This window comes from Zophobas morio, unplaced genomic scaffold (genome assembly GCF_036711695.1).
Source record: "Zophobas morio isolate AGI-343-1 ecotype UQ-CSIRO unplaced genomic scaffold, CSIRO_AGI_Zmor_V1 ptg000004l, whole genome shotgun sequence".
NCBI lineage: Eukaryota > Metazoa > Arthropoda > Insecta > Coleoptera > Tenebrionidae > Zophobas > Zophobas morio.
Genome location: NW_026972109.1, coordinates 11,399,100 through 11,420,913, shown reverse-complemented (window position 1 = coordinate 11,420,913; position 21,814 = coordinate 11,399,100). Strand labels below are relative to the sequence as shown.

The window sequence follows — 21,814 nt, the reverse complement described above, 5'->3', positions numbered from 1 at the left end:
GAGCCGCACACGTTGCGCCGCGCTCCAGCCACAGAACACCGTACGTACAGACGTACATAAATCCATCTCAAAAACCCCATTCTTACGCTGACTGATGTCCCAGCATCCATCACTTGTATAGATTCGAGGAACATCGCCAAGTTGTCTGAAATCGCAACCCCATACATACATATCCGAATGTCACCGACTTCTGCCATATCGATACGTATGAATAATGTCACGTATCGAATACCCGCCGTATAAGAAATTGGATATGTAAATTCCTCCCCGGCCGAAACACTGTGCCATTTTCATCAACTTCAAAATGGAGAAAAGAGGTCGGAATCCCGGGAAACCGGAGAGATGCCGTTTCTGGTTGAAATGGAACCGTCATCAGGTCGAACATTCGGTGTCGGGGGGACCGGGGGTGTCTAGAATCTCTCACTCGCGCCGATCCGCACTCGGTACAGCCGTGCCAAGAGTATGCGACACATTCCCACAGCATCCATTTGTGAATCATTCTACACACGAGACTAAAAATGTCGACTCCGGTGTGTTACGAATCGAAGGGCGTAAACTCCTCGACACCGACGCGATTACACCGAGCGACGAAAGATTTGCCACTAAAACGATACCTATACATTTAAGTCGACAATGAACCACTTGACGTTTCTATTTCGTAGATTTGGAAAATTTCACTGCATGTTTTCGTGTTATCCGGATGGTAAAGTCGTGAAATGGTTACCATTTTCGTCTACTGTAGAGATTAATGGTAAAAAAGAGAAATTCTTGATGGTTCGTTTCAGTGCATTGGCTGCTTCTGGCCGGTTTCACCCACCACGATCCAAACAAACATCGAAGGTTCACCAGATTTTGAAAACTATGCTCAAAACTAAAGACAGATATATACAAAACGGGATACAGCACAGACACGTGATCGTATTTTGTTCGACATCGAAGTCAGTTTATTGTGGTCACAAGAATGTTTAAATTTTCGGGTATCTTTAGTTCTTGACCACGAGAATCGTCAAAATTGACCCATTGTTTCAAGGTTAATGTAGGTAAATCTTGTAAAAGTGAAAGAAATAACTAGTAAGACATAATATTTAATAGTCTTTGGTACACGAAAAGTTCATTAACTGTTGTAAACATTGAAATTTTGACCACAAAACACGAAGAGGATACAAATTAGGCAAATCAACTTCCAGATTTGCTAGACCAAGGTGTGTTAGTACAAGAGATTTATAATCCTCGTAACATTCTAAGTGATCATGGGTCATTTTAACGTTTGTCCTAAAACACTATCTAGTCTGTAAGCTTTTCGTTCTTTGTAAGCTGTTGTCCAATGTTTTACATTTGTTCTTAGAGTGTCACCGTAATTTAATCTGTATGGTTTTGAATTATTTACAGTTTTCGATGATTTGTAGTAAGTTATCATCATTTTGTTTCAATGAAAACGTAGACGTGGATATTTTTAACTGTAACCACGATGTGACCACTCAGCCATTCCGAAGATACGTGACTCACACGGCTGAAATGAAGGCCTCTGTTGATTCCCAGAATTGATTCATTAATTTGGCCGTAAGAGAAAACAGTAACAAAAATTTTAAACCGTGGCGGAAATTAGATTGATATCCGAAACTGATTTTCTTTAGTAACTAGATATCTCCAAGAAAATATTGATTATGCGTTGGCTTTGAACAAAATTTGCTGAAACATATTTGAGTCCTACGGAAGAACTTACAATGCCGACGAAAAATACGAACCAAGTGGAAGAGATCTTTTTTATAAAATCGCAATTTCACAGCCTATAAAAGTTGACCTGTAAAGGTGTCTTTTGCACTCCCAGGTCAACTTTTCTTGTAATCTGTGGCGTTATCAGCGACGTATAGGTCAAACGTTGCGACAACAAAAGACGTACACCCAATAGAACGAATAGACACTCAATCTTGGCAGATTCTTGTCGATCGAGGGCAAGAAGCCACGCATGTTTCAAAAAACTTACACTAGTTTTCACATAATTTGCATGTTTTGGTCGCCTTAAACTTCCCGCGAGTAGTCAAGTTCGCGGCCAGAACGGTTCGAGTTTTGTGCTTGCTTGCAGCGGTGGGATAATTTTCGACGTTCGTTCGCGATTCGAAATTGGCGCTTTTGCATGCTTCCACTTCCAAACGAGGTAGACAGTTTGTTGGTGCAGCAGAGGCGAGTGAGAGATGAAATCGATCCATTTTATCCCCGAGGTTGCCGTGCTCGCACCTGACCTTGCGGCATGTATTAACCGCTGCCGCCGTTTGTTTCCACACAAAAATGGCAGGCATTCCGCCGATACATACAGCCGTCTGCTTAAATATTTATGGTGAAACGAAGATTGCCCATCAATAAGTAAACAGAATGGTGTAGGTATGGGACGCACGGTCGTAAAATATCGACGTATAGATATGGGGGCTAATTAATGGCGACCTACATACATTTTTCTCTATTATTTAGACGCCATTATTAAATTTCTTCTTTTGTTCGATTCGAGTCGTCGGAATCACGACGTGAATTATTTAGATGCTGGCAGTAAAATATGATCGTCCTGAGGACATAACGCGATTCGACTTTTATGATTGTTGCTCTGTGGAGGATGAAAATGCAGTGGTGGTGCATGGGGTAGGGGTGAGGGGGTGCCTTTTAATGCATGTCAGTAAGTGTTTTTACATTTATATGTCTATATGTGTATGCGGAAGTGGAACCTGGACGTTTAATAAGTTTAGGTGTAACTAAAATCAATACAATGTTTCCTGCTTTAGAGCGGCACGTGGTTTGTAAGTTGGTGTTCTTGTGGTTGAAGCGTGGCGAATTTGTTTTACGCGGACAGGAAAAATTAAAATTACTTATCTAACGCAAGATAAATAGGAAAAGCCAACCGCAAACATTAAAAAATTCCAAAGTGCACAATAAACATTAATTGCAGTAGGTATATGTGATTAAGAGATTAAAAAGGACGATTAAAATTTCAAAGAAAGTGATGCATTCAAGTGTTGTATAAGAGGTGCGTGCAGTAGTACATATTTTATAAAATTAGGGTCAAAGGAAATAAAAATTTTATAAGCGTATGTCGTAACTTTGGTTAGTGGAAACTAAAATATCAGTATCACGAAGTGTGGCAGTTTCGCGATCTATTTTTTTTCAATCGGGATTGTTGAATACGTTTAAAAATATACAAAAAAGTCAGGAAATGATATCGATTGGTTAGAATACACAAACTTAAAGTCACATTACTCAATTAAGTTCTGCTTGTATGACGAATGAATACAAATATTGTGTCTACATAAAGATCAAATATAGGCTCAAGTAATTGTCAGTTTTGACATTTTTAGGAACAGTGCCAATGAAATTTGATCTGTTGAATTATGAGAATATTGTTGATTTGTGCCAAGAGTACTACAAGTTACGTTCAAACGAAACTACCATTGGTGATGCGGTTTCAATCGTTTTGACATTGTCATCGTTGGCACGTTTTCTGTAGTCATCGTAAGCACGGTATTGTTCGTAGAATGTCGTGGAAGAGGTTCATTACTGACTTGATGAAAAGTTAGTTGCTAACTAGGCTACAAAGAAATTATGCATTTTCAATATGCTGGATTATTTTGCGCTGTGAATACAGTTACGTAAGGATTGAAATATTGTTGTAACCTTGAATTGAGCCTGTTACAATTACGAGATATTTTCATTTCGAAAAAATTTTATCGCTTCAAAATTATTTCTCGTGGACTTCCGTAAATTAATTATATGTATTAATTATTGAAGGATATTTGAATGGACTTGTGACCTTTCTAAATGTGTAATTTCTCGCTTCTGCAATAGATAAATATAAAATCGTGAAATTATTTTCATAAAAGGTATTTTCAAAAGTTCTGTGTGTTATAGTCGTACAACTTAAATTTGACCCGTGTGACTAAGGCACTAAATACAAACGTAACAGAAATAATGTCCGAATAGTTTATTAGGATTTATGAGAGCGTGCTCTACCCTCAGATTTTCTACCTACGAACAGGGAGCATCCGAGGGTTTGTCATGCTCTTTTCTTGCCATGGCTTCATAAATCTGCATAAACCGCTCGAGATTATGTCTGTGTTACTTTGGTCGTTTATAGCTCCCGTCACAGACCAAATTTGACATATGTTCTGAACCCACGGGGGCAACTAGGCCTTTAGAATAATTCATATTTTTGAAAAAAAAAAAAAAAACATAAATTGTAATATAAGTGTAAGCGAGCTCAAAGATTCTAGAAAAATGCAGAGCGAACTGGGATATTAGTTCAAGGATCTTTTAGTGCATATTATTTCCATTGAATTTTGTGAACATGTTGCTGGTGATAATATACAATGATGTTGTGTACATATACTTTAAAAATTAGTGGAAAATGTTTGTTTGCAAAAATGATGTTATTATTAGTGACTGTGATCGCACTCACCTTTTGCAAACCCCATTTAAATTCAAGTAGAAAGAATTTTACCAATATGGTGCAAATTAGTTCTGTAATAGAAGCAACTTATTTCCTTTTCATAACGTTGGAAATAAAAATGAAGTCAATGAATGACCGACCTAGAATCCATGAATTATTTTATCAAGTTGTCATATCGATTGTGACGAGCTTCATTAAATAAAGTCGTACGGATTAAAGATAAGTAATGAACGTTTTGAACTCGGCTTTAATTTATATTGCATTAACATTTCGCGTTTGAGGTCCGAAAAACGCAGTGGTCAGGATCGGGGCCTTCCAGAAATTTCCCGTATCTACACGCCACTGCTTTCAAGTAGGTAATCGTAATCCGCTCGTAGAAACTAATGACAATGGCGGCCTTGTCGACGCCCGTGAAGTTGCTATTTATGAACAAAGTTCAATTTATTTGGATACGCAGACACCCCCAAGATAAGCACGAGTGGACTCGCCGTCGCATTTTCATCTTGCGATCTGCTCATTTTATTGGTCACTCAATTTCTGCAAAACCGAATATGTCTACATGTACGTGAATGTATTGATCCGTTTCGGCGTTACGTTAAAATTCCGGTGTGAAATAGCACTTATCCGCATATTAAAACCGCCACCTCTGTGGACGGCCAGCTCACCTGGAACAAACGGGAGCAATAAGCGGATCAAAGCGCAGCGCGCGATAATTTGAACCCTTGACTGATGTACAGAGGAAAAAAAGAGGATCCGGCCACGCCCTGGTATTTAGATTTAGTCTCGGATTGCGTGAGACGTTCTGTATAATTCGTCGTAGGTGACGTGTGCACCCTGTGCTCGTTCGGTCGAACGCATACGTCGCTCTTTCGAGCAGACGGAGGGGTTCGGAACATTTACATACGTTTAAAAATTTCGTGACAAACGAAACGTGTGTCGTTACTTAACTGACATAAAACGTAGTGTATCAAGGTCAGAATGCTGGTTAAAGAACCGTTCGTCTACGCTAAAGGGCCGAGTTCATTGGAAAACCTGTCGCGAAAACAGGAATTACGGACACTCCTTATTTTGTTGACCACCGAAATGAGCAATTGTGCACATTACGAAACTACAATACGGTTCAGGTTGATCGGTGGCCCACGAAAATTCCGATAGGGTACTTAATCATGGAGCTTGCAGTATTATTAATAAAGTGGGGGATTTAGGCGTTCGTTCGCTGCTACGTTTTTTTGCTTTTAAAAGGTTGCCGGTTTGAAATCCAAAGAAGGTTTAATAACCGAAACCGGTAACCTTTTAAAAACAGGTGGCAAAGAACGTTTATTCTATTAATCAATTTATTAATGAAAATTGGATAACTTAAGGCATAGTTGTACAACCGACATTTATGATTTCGTCAACTTGCAAAAATTATGAGTTAGGGGTGATTTCCACTTCTCACGTGGTTGATGAACTTATAAAAGTGTCAATTTACTCTGCCATATTTCTTAAGTTTGCTTGACAAAGTCCCAGCTGCGTAAGCGGCACTTAAAAAGGGTCGCCTTAATTTTTCGCTTTTTATTGCCTTCGGGACAAATGAGGTGACGTTAAGTGACTCACAACTACTAGGAGCATTTTTTGCCACAGGCACTTTGACTTGACGGTTTTTTTAATCATTAGTAGATTTGGCTGAAGTCGGACCAGTGCGATTTTTCAAAATTTTAACCGCGCGATTGACAAAACGGGTGTGAATTCCTTTTAAGTACACAAGCGGATCAAAGCGTAGCGCGCGATAATTTGAACCCTTGACTGATGCAGAGAGGAAAAAAAGAGGATCCGGCCACGCCCTGTATTTAGATTTTAGTCTCGGATTGTGGGAGACGTTCTGTATAATTCCTCGTAGGTGACGTGTGCACCCTTTTGTTCGTTCGGTCGAACGGAACCCTCGTTCCTTCCAGAACTGGTTGCACATCATACTCGGCTAGACTGTAGTTAGAACGGAATCGCATGACGGAATGTTACATGCTAACCTTTTCTGCTTTTATCCCATCCGACTTTGTTTAGATATCGATCTCACAGCTTGCGGTTGCTGCAATTTCCACCTAGCGTTTACCTACAACACCATCGAGAATTTTATAATTAGTCGAGAAAGTCGGACAGAAAATGATGCGTTCGTAATAAAAGGAGGCGAGGGGCGGACGGGGCCGTTACAAGACCTCCACCCCCTTGATCCCCAACGGAAAAGCATTGATCTTTGAATCTGGGTGTGTCTTCTGACGCTATTAACCGAAAAAAGACAGTAATGGAGTTTATTAATTGGTCGCCGCCATTTCGGATCGACACCTACGAAATTTGCGGTGGACACGAATGTCGGATTGATGGAGTATTGATTGTTGGGTTGTTTCGTTTCGCATCCCCAGAAAAATCGCCGCCCAGAAGTCCCCAAACATCGCGCAGCCACTCGCCAAAATTATCGGACGATACTTAATATACAAGGCGTTCTTGTGCGGTTTATACGTCTGAAGAACTCGAGTTAAAATTGTTGCGTTCGTTGGACTAATGAAGCCTTCGAGTTTTGTTTATCTTGTGGCACTTTTGAGACTTACGCAGAAAGTTAAGTTTCACACGCTTTATCAACATGATTATAAAACTTAGTTAGGTTAAAGGGAAGAGTCTGCCAGAACCGGGATTTTTTGCCAGCGTCAAAACAAACTGAGCTATTAGAGGAATAATACAAGATAATTTTAGTCAGTCGTGTTGAATTGTCCGCGATGTTTGCATTTTTGGGACCGCTGTGTGCCGCCAAGGTCGCCTCATTTATTAATCAGGCGCCCGCACAAACAAAAAACTGGAAAGTTTTTAATGTTTCTATTTATAAAGTGCGTCGATAACTCTACTCCATAGATAATGAGATGATAAACGATAACCTTATAAGGCGAATAGTTTTTCTGTCGGCGGGCGAAATAGAATTGCAACGTTTGGGGGTCGCTGTTTACCCGTTCTCTGCATCTCCTCCACTATCCAGTGCGAAAATTCCTGGATATGTCGTTCGCGGGATCAGTTTAGAATTGACGCTCTCGACAAAGTGGTTGCCTTTATATATAGTGTGCTCTCTCTGCTTGGGTGTTGCCCCAAGGAGGAACTTTTTCAATTTTCAGTGGCTCCATCTGACGGTCGTAATTGGGGGTCCTTGTGCCGCCGTACAAAATCCACCCACCGACCCCCCGCCCCGATCAATGTTAACGTGCCACGCGAGATCGAATGACGTCACGGCCAGGCCACTTCCGGACTTTCGACGCCATATTGTTATTGTCGATGGTAATCTCTGCAGAGTCGAACCCACGGCGAAAAATGTCATTTTTTCCGATCGGGAGTACCGGACAATTACAATTATTTAGTAGCCGGCAGCCGACGAACGTAGTAGTAACAATAATAGCCCATTGTTCTCGGACAGTTTTCTCGCTCTAATTTAGTTAATAGAACGCGCCTGCTTCGGCCTATCAACAGATTGACATTGAAACTATTCTCGGACGGCAATCTGATTTGCAAATTGGTGAAAAAGTATGGAAATGCGAGTTGTAGAATGAGAGCTTAGGGTGTGTGCGTACTAACACCGTTTTTTTTATTTTATTTTTTCTTCCTAACGGATGGCAGCCGTACCGCGGTCCAGGTTTGATTAGAAGGAGCGTAGAATGGGTATCCTTGCCATCCGGTCTTTCTTTCTCACTCAGTCCCGATTTTATCCCGCTTTAGCCCCCTTGAAATGCATATATCTGTGACCTCGGCGTTGTTACAGGCGCTGGAGTGAAGATGGAGCATTTCCAGGCGGCGCTCGACCCCCGGAAACAGGAGCTCCTGGAGGCGCGCTTCCTTGGCGCTAGGGTGAGTGCCTAAACACACAACTTTTTATTTTATCTTTTTTTTTTCTCTCTCCAATCAACCATCCACCTCTCTTCACCCATCACGCACCCGCGATGATTATCTCTCTTCTTCTAACTATTAGTTGACATAGGCTGTAGTTAGTTAACAGGTCCGTAGACTAGACACTGGGTAATGACGCAAGGTGTTGGCGAGTGCGCACAGCGGGTTACTAATTAGTTTCTAATTTTGAATCGGCGTAGCGAAAAACTTGGAACAATTTCGTAGGCCTAGGTAAAGGTTGCCGTCGTCGCGCAAATCGCCGGAAAGAACCGAAAGGAACACAAGACCCGCGAAAAAGCCGCATACAGCACGATTCTCGACTTTATAAATAACTCCTTCAGTCGCCTTGTTTACATACGTTGTAGGTATTCCATTGTTTGAATATTGTGTAGTTGAATATTTTATCTAGTAGAAACCAGTTAGCTTGATTAAATATTAAGTAAAAATATCGATCTTCTTTTGTTCGGCGTGACTGAACGTCTTTGTTTGAACTGAAAAGAGATTGCCGTGGTGGACGGACAAAAGGGGGAGATGCAGGTGCGACCCGTCGTTATGGACTTTTTGTATTTTTTAAAACTTGAATGGAACCAACCAGTCGGGGTTCGTAATCGGAAAGGTCGACTCACAACCGACGAAAAACGAATTTAGCGCGCTGCTTCCGGAAATCGGACGTGTGCGCCATATTTTTTCCTTTCGTTGTGTACACCTATCTCGATTGCAGCGCGCGATTTGGAAGACGATTGTGTGAACGATCTCGTCTTCTCTCTCTTCAACCCGTTGTTTGTCGAATATGTAAACGTGTTTAGAGAAGATCGGTCGTGAGGTGTACGGTTTTATAAGAATGGTGTCGTTGCACTTAGTTGCAATGCGAATCTAGTACAGTCGGCAGCAAAAGTTATTTATACAAGTCGAACTCGAAAACGTTCGATTATCTTTGGCAGTATCTACGTTATTTGTGTGTTTCCGATGACGTCTCTTCGTTCGCGGCGGCGGTGTTAACATCGAGTAATTTTTATGGCTACTGACGTGTGCGCGCAACAATTTGCTCCTTTTATGTTGGTAAGTCTTGCAATCTGCTGGAATAGCTTTCTAATTGTTTAGAAAATAATTTCGGCGCAGTAATTCGGGTCGCGTAATTGTATTCTTTCTGTTGTAACAGCGTTACGCAGATTAGATAAACACGCGTGACGTCGCCAGTTTTTTCGGATGTTGTTGCATGATTTATTGGTGTTGGGAGTTTCAGAAACAGTTTTTCTACATCCTCGTGTTTTATCGCATCGTTATCGAGGTGACGACATCGAGATCTTCGAGAAGTAAGTTTGGTTCGGGTTCATCCGGCGGTGACATTCCAATTATTGCCGTAGATTAGAACGTGATGCTAAATTGGGCTTGTTAAACAAACATAATTATTAATAGCGGGAGGTACAATCGAGGTGCTCTGTAGCAAGTGCGCCAATATGCGATCGTAATAATTTTTTGTGTCCGTCATAATCCCGCGTGGGACGTGACTGTGTTTGTTCGCCGGTTAAAATCGGGCCACTTGTGTTGCGTTGAAGGACTAAAAGCCCGATTTACCCAGCCGCATTGTGCGGCGAACGTTGAACTTGCGCCACAACTCAGCCAGCGGTCTCGGCATTTAGTATCATGTCCGACTATACCGCGATTACGGCACACTCACACACACCGACACACAGACCAGACAAGTGGAAGCGCAGCGGGCGGTTCACTCTCTCTCTTTCTTTCGAACATTCGCGAGACCTTGGCGAGAAAAACGCCCGTCATTTTTATGCAAAACGGTTTAATCCGCTCAAGGCTTTCACTGCTAATTGCCGGGAAACAACGACATCTATGCACCAGCCAGTCCATGTGCATGCCGTATTAGGCGACGGAACAGAATCGGAAGATTCGTCATTCGGTCGTGAGATGGGGGGAGGCTAATAACCCGCCGGCGCCCGTCGGGCGAACGGACGTCCTCAGGTAGAGCGGATCCCACGGAAGACGGAAGACCGTCCGCAACGCAGCAGCCGCAGCATCATCATCATACGACACACCACTCGTTATTTATCCTGGCGCGTTGACACTTGCTGGGGCACTCGGTGCACTTGCGGTTGACGCACTGTCACTTGCGACTGACTACTCGTGGTCGCGCGGCGCGACCTCCCAGGGCCGCGTCTCGCCGCCGAATGAGCCGAGTGCGCCAGAACGCGGCGTTGTGATTCGGCATGCGCGAAGCGGCAACAGCGGCCGGCGCCAGCTGATAGCTGAAGGCGGTGTTGCCGTGCGATGGCCTCGATGAATGGCATTGCAAGGTCTGTCTCGGTGCAGTGCGGTGCTGCTGGTGCGATGTAGACATGTGCGGCGGGCGACGACGCCATGGAGGGGCTTCTGCAGGCTCTCCTGGTCCACTACCACCTCAGCCACCAGGTAACCACCTCGTGCTCTGCCGAGCACGTGCCACGACGACGGCCTGACCTAGTCTCCGGCTTTCATTGATTTTACGGCGACGCGTACCAGACGGGGTTTTAACTCGTCGGAATTAATTCGATGCCGCTTCCTCGCCGCACATTTTTTCCCTTTGCGTGGATTATTTGCTGGTTTCCGCCTTGATAAAGCGTTATCGACGAGATATTTGCGACGACGACGATCCACTTGGTGGTTTAGTGCGAGTTCGGGACGGCGTGCAGCGATATTGAGGTAGGCAGCAGCTACTTTCTAACGTACACTACCAACGACCAGAAGGAGCGATTATTATCGTCGCAAACAAAATCGTTATTACGTTAAAATAAATTCTACGTCCGCTCGATGTTTTTACTTAACGTAATAGATAGCTGCATTGTTTCTAATCTTTGCTTTGCCACTCTCTCCCACTACGGTTACACGTAGTCGTGACTTTTTTACCATGGCTATTTGGCAACATTTTGTTGACCTCATCTACGAGTAGTGCGGGTTAGATGATTTTTGCGCGAACGTTCTTCGAAGATTTCCCCCCGACCACGAACATTTTCTCGAATTTCACTTTCCCCATCAGTTTTTTTTTCCTTGTTTTGTCGACCATGTGACTACCATGTCGGAACGAAGAAAGGTTATCGACAGATGTTACGTTGTGCCGTGAAGATGGAACTGCAAATTCGACTTTTTCTTTTCGACAGGTCTGACTTATATTGTGTTCCGGATTATTTACTAAAGAATGCACTTTTTACTTTTCGCTGTTATTGTCGGGTTTATAAGGAAGTGAACCGTATTTTATACATACTTTTTTTCGGGTTGCAAAACAAACGGAACTGCGCCGACCGTAATGTATTTTGAGGTTTTGCCTGCTCGTTATGAGAATGGCGTCTTATTGAAAATTTATTTTACACTCTTTAAGAAAGTAGGTTAATGACAGACAATACTCTATTCTCGACTTGAATTTCAAAAAGTTCTATTACATACATTATCGAGCTAGATTCTGACGCGGAGTTCAAGCGAAAATAAATTTCAGAATTAGACCAATTTTAACGGATATTCGCTATACGTATTCTTTGATCCTGGGACGCCTTGGGCGACCTCTTTTGTCTACGTAGATGCATCTGCGGGAATTTGCTTCTCTTTGTCATAGACGTGAAACAAACGGTTTTTATTAAATAAGGGGAATTACAATGATAATGGCCAAAATATACATTTCGTATCGAGTACGCGAAAATAAGAATTTTGAAATCCAAACACTGCGCCTACCAAAAAGAGATGAGTTGCATATTATATATTTGTATTAGTTGTATTCAAGATTTCTTACTATCTAATTTAAGTGAAATTTGGTTGAAAAGTCAAAATTCGAAGCTAGTATAATTATACATAATAATTTGCGTACAATTAACGTACATTCTAGAATAACCTGACGTAACAAAATATTTTTCCAATGGTAGTTCACACGAATTCCCCTATTTCTATGAAAGTTTACATTTGTGAATATTTCAAGTATCATTCAAGCTGTCGGTGTTTATTCTATGATAAATTTACAAGTTCTTAGAAATTTCATTCGAGTTCAAACTGGAGATTTATGTCGCAACAACTATCTATATACTTCTGTTCACCGGCTTAAGGGTGCCAAAATTTAATTTGCACTGGATTATAAATTGCAGCTCATGTGATACTATGTAGGAGAAAACGGTCGTTTACGGTTGTTATAACTGTAATCTTGTATTATATAAATTGACATTTTTGTGTAAAATTAGGATAGTTGAGTTATTGCTTGACAGCTATAATTTACATCTTTTCTCACACTTGGCTGAATGTCGTTTAGATAAAATTAGTACGTAACTAATAAATATGTAAACAGTAATGAGTTTCTACACTCGCAGTACGTTATTACGCAAAAAAACAAAAATACATCGTGTAATGTGCTCCCAAGACTTACTTGAGCAAACTTTCTATCCCTTTACTGTTGCTGTTTTTCGAATTTTATTTATTACAGGATTAATTAAAATTGGTTAGAAAAGAAATATACAGGTCATTCTTATTGAAAGTCTCATGCTTGTTCTAAAAAAGTGCCCGGAATTTTATGACTGCCAGTGTGCAAACACGAACACCGTTTTAACACTGCTAATTACACTGTACATTTCGCAGTTACGCAACACGTTTCCTAACCGAACATTATTAAGAACAATGATAAATAATCAGTTTAAATTAATCGATTTTCGAACTTACAGAAACCCAAAAAATATCCGTGACATAAATTACTAAGTGCGACAAATGCTGATTGACATGGTTATTTTTAAAAGAAAGTGTAGCACCGAAAACATTTTTTAACTAATTTAATTCACGTTTGTGTTTTTGTTGTTTTATTTTAAACTGCGTCTACTATTTCAACACGATTTAGTAGAGACTACGGTAAAGGATTCAAGAGGTCATAAATCACCGAGTTCTACAAAATCCACGATTAAGGACAAAACCTGACTCTACATACTTTCGACTTCATTTTTATTGTAAAAGTATGTTTACAGAACATGATTGAAACCGTCGGTTGTTGGCTCTCGTTTTTCACAAATTTGATTTTACATCGCTATAAAGTTTTAATATAGTTTTAACTGTATGCCGGGACGACAATAAACGTCCCTAGATAAATCCCACTACAAAACCTAATGTTCTGTGGTGGTGACATCTGAAACTGACAGTTGCCAAGGGCCATCCATTCGGTTTTATCACGTGATCTCAAACGACTTTTATCTCTTTCCACAGTATCCATCGTCAAATTTTCCGTCCTTTAAAGTCACCATGTACCATTTGTGTTTGCGCAAGGATCTCCGATGATTCAGAAATTATTTCGCAATGTCGACGTCCACCTCTGTCTTTCCATAACCACCGCAAACGTATTGTGATGCCCGTTAATGAGGTGAAAGTTTGTTTTATTTAATTTTCGTTTTTGATTAAGTTCCACGTTGGCACGCCTCAAATCGCGACTCATCAATAATATCGACGAGTCGGTTTGTTCTTGTTGTCAGTCGCCGTTTCCAGGGCGGTTATCGCGGATTCATAATCCTCGTCCATAATTAACCCTATAAGTTTTCCCCGTTGCGAATTTTCACCGATATTGCTCGCCTCACGAACCCTTTTTCCATGTGAGTAGGCGAGATTGCGTGGACACGATGGGAGTGGACGGGCACTCATGCTCGACAAACGTGCACGTTATTTTTCCTTGCTTCCATTAAAGATGGACGCATTTTCTTGCGGGAGTCGTAAATCGGTTTGGAACGACAATAATTAACCGAGCGATGAGTGTTGGAGTAAAAACCCTGTCGCAGTAGGCTGTGATGTACGATCCACGGTAACTGCAATTTACATTTCGTTATTGTTTTATTAAATATTTTTGGAGGGCAATTGTTGCGATTTTATAAATTCATGGTCAACTGCTACGGTTTTTTTTTGTTTGGAGCGCGTTTTTTAGTTAACACGTTAATTATTGGTAACATTGGGGGTATACATAATTTACGGTGATAAGCTAAAATTGATAAAAAATCGTAATGTGCATACATAGAATAGTTATAATGGCGAGTGAAGTGTCAGCTTATGCAAATAAACAAGGTGTGCGGATGATTTGTCATTTAAAAATTATTTTATACGTTTCAAAATTTCAAGAAAAACAAGCATATGTACTTTTTATCTTTTACAAAACTAGTAGTACATGTATTTAAATTATTGTTTAACCTTAATCTCCTTTTTAAATTAATGTATTTGTGTTTATTTTTATTTATTTTTTAATTTACCTAAGAAAGAGAAAATATTACCTTTGCACTAGTGTGTAGCCAGTTATTCCCCGATAGAATCGCAAAAATTTTCTAGATTGTCTAAAAAATTGTAGATATTACTTTGTAGTAACTAGAAGAACATCATGAAATTCGTTGTAACATTAGCGGTTCCACTGGGATTTGATTCAATTCCACGGGAATTGAACACAACTTTTGTATATTTTACAAGTTAGTTACAGAGTTTTTGTGCATCGAAATTTGTTTTCCAACGATATTGTTGGACGCAAAATTGAAAATGTAAAAACGTTAGAATAATTTTTTGTCTTAAGGCTGTTGCTACGATGCGAAAAAAACTGCCTGCGTAAGCTCCATAAGCATTAATAATAGTAAAACGGTTTCTTGTAATGACTACGTAAACGGTTTATTGCTTCTCTGTTCTATAATTCATACACATGTGTTTCATAATATTGATAGAGGATTGAACAGAGTTTATATAGGTGCAAAAATTCAAAGTAAATTAATTTTCTAAATTAGTACATATTAAATTTTGGACCGAATTATCTTTTGTTAGGATAAAAAATATAAAATGATTTCAAAATCAGGAAGAAGTCTCAAGAAACAAGCCATTGTTTTACCATTAATTCTTAAGGAGAACCATTCGAAGGTATTTTTACCGATTCCAGAGTAGCAACAGCCTTAAACAGTGGCTAATTTCTTCACTATTTTCACTTTCTGTAGCACGTTCTCTATAACATTGCCGGTGATTTTTAAGATCTCTTGCCCAAGTTTATTCGTAAAAAACGCTAAAATATTTCAAATGCGCATTTCCTTTTCTCTTTTTATATTTATTATGTGTTATGTTATAGTTTTGACAAGACCCGTATTCACTGAGATTTTTATGACTGAATAAATTATCATTATTGCTAATAAAATTTTACAACTTTGGAATTGAGAAGCGACCTTTTCTTGGAAAACCGTAAATTATAAACCGTATCCGCCGTGTTCTACAGATCAAATTTGAATTAAATATCGGTAAGAGTTGACAAATGCCTACAGAAATTATTACGAAACTGCTGTTGTCGGTTATTTACGTGACCAAAATTTTATTTTTTTATTATTAGGCATGGTTGATGGAATTATTTATTGAATATTTGGGTGGTTTTTACGTGGTCGGAATATTATGGGATACCGTTTATTTGTTTTTTGTAGACAGTAAACACCTTTCAATCTTTCCAATATATTCAAGATGGAAAGTCTAGCTTTAGTTGTGTTACTATTATTAGATATTTTTGTGACTTTTGAATGATTTACTTTGGTTTTGACAGCAGGTAGTTGTACGTACATACACATTTGTTCAATATAAAACACTCCTTTTGTTTACAAATTTAATATTTACGTGATGAAGCCGTCATAAATTTGAAATGAAAACCCTAATAATGTTACAAAATAGTGGCTGCGGTTTCGACTGAATTTATAGGGGGTCGTAATTAAAACATCTTGAAAATTAAAGGTTAATATCTTCGAATAATTAATTCGTCGTAGTTATTGTCGTGAAAAAAAGATATGATCACATCATCAGTATATCTTGTTACCATGAGTTCAAACAAGATTAGATTTAAACAAGAAATATTTACAGTACCGAGAACAAACATATGTTTCACCAGTTTTTGAGCAATTGCGTGATTTACACACATTATATAATCAAACTTTTTCGTCAATTTAAAAAATGTAGTTCTATTTACAAAATTAATGGTCCCCACTAACAATTTGATGACGTCGCCTCAAAATTTTACTTGGTAAATGCTATTTAAATTTTGTAAAATAACATACTCCGAGACTTGCGGTTTATGCATCCATGGTGTAGGTTAACTGCTACAGTATTGACACGCTATAAAAATATATAATGTTCTGTTTTAAGATTTAATTAATCTCTTTATTGTTAGGTTGTGTAGTGGAAATAAGTTGAAACTTGTATAAATCGTTTGTTGGAAAAGACTCTGCCCCGTAACGGCATCTTCCTGCCGCTGATTCTTGGTTTTAGCATTTATTGATTACGTAAAATCTGACCGTATATTCTACGATTATATAATTTGTGGCTTGTTATTTTTCGGTATAAAATTTCGTTTTCGCAAGATACGTTGTAATTTCAAGTTTTAAATAGGCGAGGTATTCGTGAAGTGCTTGTTTCAGATATTCGACATGTTGGAGTAAATAATAACGTTATTTGGGCGAAGATGTGAGGCCGGAGCTCGATTCGGTGTTCGGTATCCACATCCTCGTCTCTAGCTCGGGTACAGTTCCGTACATAATTGAATGGCAACCGACCAAGATGTGCCTTTTATAAACAGAGGCAGCCAAGAGTGTCGGTGTGCGAGTGTACTTACAGAAAGGTCGCGTACACGATAGGGGTGTCCAACTTCTCCGGAATAATCAATATTGCACCCTCCTCTCTCCTCCGCCACTGTTTCAATCTGATGTAGCGAAATCGAGAACTTACACGCCCAAGTGACGTACCATAAGAAAACCGATCCAGATGTAATAGTCTCAGGTGGACTGGTTCGGAACTGCCACCACCTTAAGATACAAGATATCAAAACCTCAGTCTGCGTGCCTTCGACACGAGACGATTTTTTCCCTTTATCATTTTTTTCGGCGTCCGAAAATAGTCATGGTCGCGAACTTGCCGCAGTCGATTAAACTCGAGTCGGTGCGTGTGTGTGTGTTTGTGTGCGTACTTTCGAAAAAAGATGGCGATCTCTTCCGAGGTCTGCAGCAATCGGATGGAAGTGAGCCCGGCCGGTTGGTTGGTGTTCGTATGGGTCGATAACCTACATTATTAAGCATTCTATTATATGTCTTTTACCTGGTCTGAATGGTCGCACACACAGCTCTCGGTAGTAAGTAGTCGATGAACGCCAAGGAGGAGGCCTTTGCTTTATTAGCCGTTCTAAAAATGTCTGGCCGCTATGTACAGCCGCAACGGGCCCCCAAGTCCAATAATGTGATGATGGCGTAAGCAGACTCACGAGCATATTGCATTGATTAGCCCGTGACAAGGAAATTATTTCATTCCATCCATACCCGATGTGTATTGGTGTTGGTGCTGCCGCTACGACAGGCCTGACCACGGTACGAGCAGTTCCTAGTTCGAACTGTTTTTTTTTTTTCGTACGTTGCTCCATACATTTTCAAGGTGCGTTTGCTCGGAGTGAAATGTCTGCTGCTTTTGCACACGTGGAAGTTTCGAAAATATGGCGAACATTTGACTTTTTAATGTAGTTCAGGTTAGTACTCGTTCGATAGACGCACGAACAGCCCCAGATTAGTACCTGCGTTTGGACGAGATTTCAGGATTTCTACCTAGATGGGTGCCTCTTTATTCATTACGATCGTAGGTAGTGAGAGACCCATCAAATTTCGTGGTACCACCACGAGAATTGAATGTCTCGTGTTGCATTACGTGGGTGTACTTAATACTAGAATGGCCAGAAGTGTCCTTAGTACTTTCGGTTTAAGCGTCGGATTGTGGTATGTGTTCATTCATAATTGCTATTTGACGATAAAAGTAAGGAAAGTTTTTGGGTTAAGTTTCAAGAGGTCAAGGATAAGCAGATGATGATTTTTTTTAATGTCACATCTCTTGAGTTGATGTTTTTATAAACAGCGGCAGTGGCGGGGACGGGGTTAGGGTCGTGGGGATTTAATAGATCTGGGGGAACGGAAATGGTTTGAATTTTAAATTTTAAATATTCGGAAGATGAAAAATGATCATGTTAATTGTGGACGCTGACTTTTTAGTGATTTTGATTTTGTTTAATGATTTCTTTTGACTTAAGTTGCAGACATTTTTACTGCAAGTTTTTCTGAAAAAATATTGTCATAAATTTTAGGGTTTTCGTGTCATAAAAGCGGAAATTTCAGGGAAATATTTGATTTTTTGAAGTAGTGTCTTTGTACAAAGAATATTTAAAATATTCATATATATTTCGCATTTATGGTGCTCTTTTTTCCATTTTTAAGGCTTCCAAGGTTCGTTGCGGCAACAACGAGTTATCTTTGTTGAATTCTTTGTTTTATTGCATATTTAGTTAATACCAACTTATTTCCTGGGTTACTAGATTTTGTAATAATAAACACTTTTTTTTTTCTTTTTCAATTGATGCTATTTGTTTAAAATGATTCGAAAGGATTAAATTCTTAGGTTCCTTGACATTTGCCAATTAATAAATTAGTGCATAAAAGTGATTGTAGTAAGTTTAGAGATACTATAAATTTTTATTATCGACTGAAGAGTAGGCCGCGCTAGACACATTTACTAGATATGCGTTCGAGCTTTAAAAAACTTCTTGCTGGTCGAGTAGGTTGTGGTTTGGGTAATTGATGCCTTCTAATGACAGTTTTTTGTGGATAATGCTCTCAATTATTGAGAACGAGAAATGAAAGAAATGTTTTTTGAGAAGTTGTTTTATGATTTAGATAGTATTTTATTTTGTCAGTATAGCTTCTTTATTTTTCTAATTTAAAAATTGTAAGTCATTGAAAAAATTTTGTGTGTCACCCGTGACGTATAGTATATTTTTATTATTGTTATTAATATTATAATACTCGGTTGGCGCCGCTTTGTCAGCAAACCTTATACTTGGAAATAATAATACTTTTATTCCAGCCGTTATCTAAATAAACATACCTACGACAGTGGGATAATGACTGGCCCTTCCTGTCATAACTCGTCTACTAATACCTGCCAGTATAGAACTAAAGCGGAATTTTACCTCAGTACAACAATCATTAGAAAAATATTTACCAGTTTTATGGACCGCCTTTTCGGAAGAACTATAAAGTAAAACCGGTACTGAACGCTTATTCCTTAAACCTTTTTTTAACAAAATGGTTCTTATGCTAATCGAATATAAAGATCCCTGTCGGGTGTATCTCGTCAATTGTGCTGAGTGGTTTAGGTAAGAAATAGCGAAGTACTTTAACATAGTAATATCATCACAGCTACCCGAGTACTTTGTTGTGTAAACGTCATAGTTAATAAAGTACTAAGGCTTCTATCGCACGTGTAACGTAAGTAATTTTTTCGGATAATTTCATATAACAAGGCCATCTGTTAAAATACAAGTGCGTATAATGGAACGCCGTAATACCATAGAACTACCCTCCAATAAACCGCTTTTTGTCGTCGTAGTGACAATTGTGAACGAACTTTGCCAATTAAATGGACCTCTTTCAGAAATATTCAGTTTAAGATTTTGGAGAAGGAAAACTTTATTTTTGTGTAGTTTTAGTTTCTGGGGTTCCGCGACGGGTTTTTGCGCACCACTCAATGTCGACAATTTTCTTATCAATAACATTGAAAAAGCAAACTTGACGTAAGACTGACGCGAGGACTTTGATGTCCATTTTTTGTCAAGTTTGATGTTTTCTTCACCCAAACTAATAAAATTTTCAAAATTCGTAAGCTTGTAATTTTTGAGTGACGCTGCCACTGATCCGAGATCCGTTGTATAAATTTTGCTTGTTCTATTAGTGAGTCAACAATTTCAAGTTTGTCTTTGTCACAGTGGTCGTTCGATAAGAAAATGTCGCGATCGTTTTGTTTTCGGAATGCGATACCCCCATGATCGGTTCGTAAACAGAAAAAAACAACACCGGTACTAGTAGTTTCCTTTCTTTATCGTTCAGCATTGTTTTTCGCTGCAATCTTTTGCTTATCTGTTCTGGTTTCGACGTGGATTTTCGGTTTGATGTTTGTGACCGTGACGAGGGAATAATAATTGATAACGAACGAAAGTAGTACTCAAATAAAGTACAAATTTAATATTGAAATGTAAAGGTCAGATTTGCTAAACGCGTTTTGAAGAAGGTCCTGCTAGTAAGGTCGGGTTTTTGGTGTTCGTCGTGGGGTGCATTGTGTGTACGGTATCTGGAGTTCGAAAGAGGAAGCAGATGATGATATCTGACGCGTTAGAACTGTCTACCTTGTGTTCGATAAATGGTAAAAAGTTTGAGGGCGTCGTTTACTAGGAAAGACATAACGTTATCAGCTCGGTCGTTATCGGCCAAATTATAAACTGTACGTGTGATAAAGAGCATTTTTTTAGGAATAATGTGCTCAAACATAATGTTGCTAACTTGAATACGAGTCGAAATGTTATCTTGTCCGGGTATAATGCGATTGTTGGGAGAGTACGGAGCTGTTTGGGCTTATGGCGGACCCTTTTAACGTAAACCGACGCAAACGGTACACCGAAGAATAATTCCGACTTCTCCCTGCGTGCAGTCTAAATCGGTGACTAGTGACTCATTTCATTTTAGTTTTGATGTTGACGTTGTTAAGTCGGTTGTATTAAGTCGTCGAAAAAATAGTTCCTTCAACTCTCGCCAATTAAACGCCACAGCGACGAGATTCTGCACGCCGTGTCAGGTATAACACGATCATGTCCGTAGTACATAATACAGTGGTAGTAGGTGTGAGCACGAGTCTGCTCAAAAAAATCGTCCATTTTTCCGATTGGACGTCATGGACGATGCTCCTGCGCGAACTGGTTACGGTTTCGTTTTAATATGGAGTTTGCATTAAAATGGACAAGCCGTAATACATTCCGGTGTCGAGTGTGCGAATCCGCGGATTTCTTTCGACAAGCAAAATATTCACTCCTCGATACTACTGGCAGACCTGAAAACGTCGGCCGCATACTTCACTGATTGTACAATTTCAGAGAGATCAAAATTTTGCCAGACTAATCCGAATCTGTCGTTGTTTCAGATGTCAGCTGGATCTCAGATACAGATGGCACCGCAGTCTACGATCAACACAACCCATCAACCCGTACATAGCCAAGACTCCAATATGAGTACAGGTACGGAGAAAAGTTTTGCATATTTGGAAGAGAGACACTTCACATTTATAAGCAATGGCGTTCTAGACCATTTTCACCTTGAGAATAAACATTTATTATGTTGTTTATACGTTATTGTAACTGCTATCGTGTTTCGACATGGAAACTAGACACAAGTACCACTCTATTAACTTTACCAGAAACGTTTTCGAATTCGTTCGGTGCTAGAAACGCGCGTTTTGGGGAATTATCTTCCTGCGGTTTATTCTCGGAACGGTCGAAACATATTTATACGAACGATATTTTTAGATACACCAGTATCAGATATAGGATGATTTCCTTCCTTCGTCTTCTACTCAAAACTTTTACAAACGCTAATTATGCAACGAGGTGAACGAATCGAGGACAATGAAATTCCGATT

At 39.6% G+C, this 21,814-nt stretch overlaps 1 protein-coding gene across 10 annotated transcripts in view; it reads left to right on the top strand.

Moving 5' to 3' along the window:
• LOC135141486 (serine/threonine-protein kinase tousled-like 2) overlaps window positions 1–21,814 on the top strand; it is a 72,195-nt gene that overhangs the window by 39,060 nt on the left and 11,321 nt on the right. For 3 of the 10 annotated variants that reach the window (XM_064072623.1, XM_064072641.1, XM_064072633.1), the window contains 2 exons: window positions 8,202–8,287; window positions 21,320–21,413. In XM_064072623.1, coding sequence (XP_063928693.1) covers window positions 8,202–8,287; window positions 21,320–21,413 — 180 coding nt within the window. Of the gene's footprint in view, window positions 1–8,201; window positions 8,288–9,059; window positions 9,386–10,621; window positions 10,751–10,864; window positions 11,021–20,686; window positions 20,978–21,150; window positions 21,261–21,319; window positions 21,414–21,814 lie in introns of those variants that run through there. The other 7 variants (XM_064072677.1, XM_064072667.1, XM_064072659.1 and 4 more) reach the window with 6 other exon arrangements.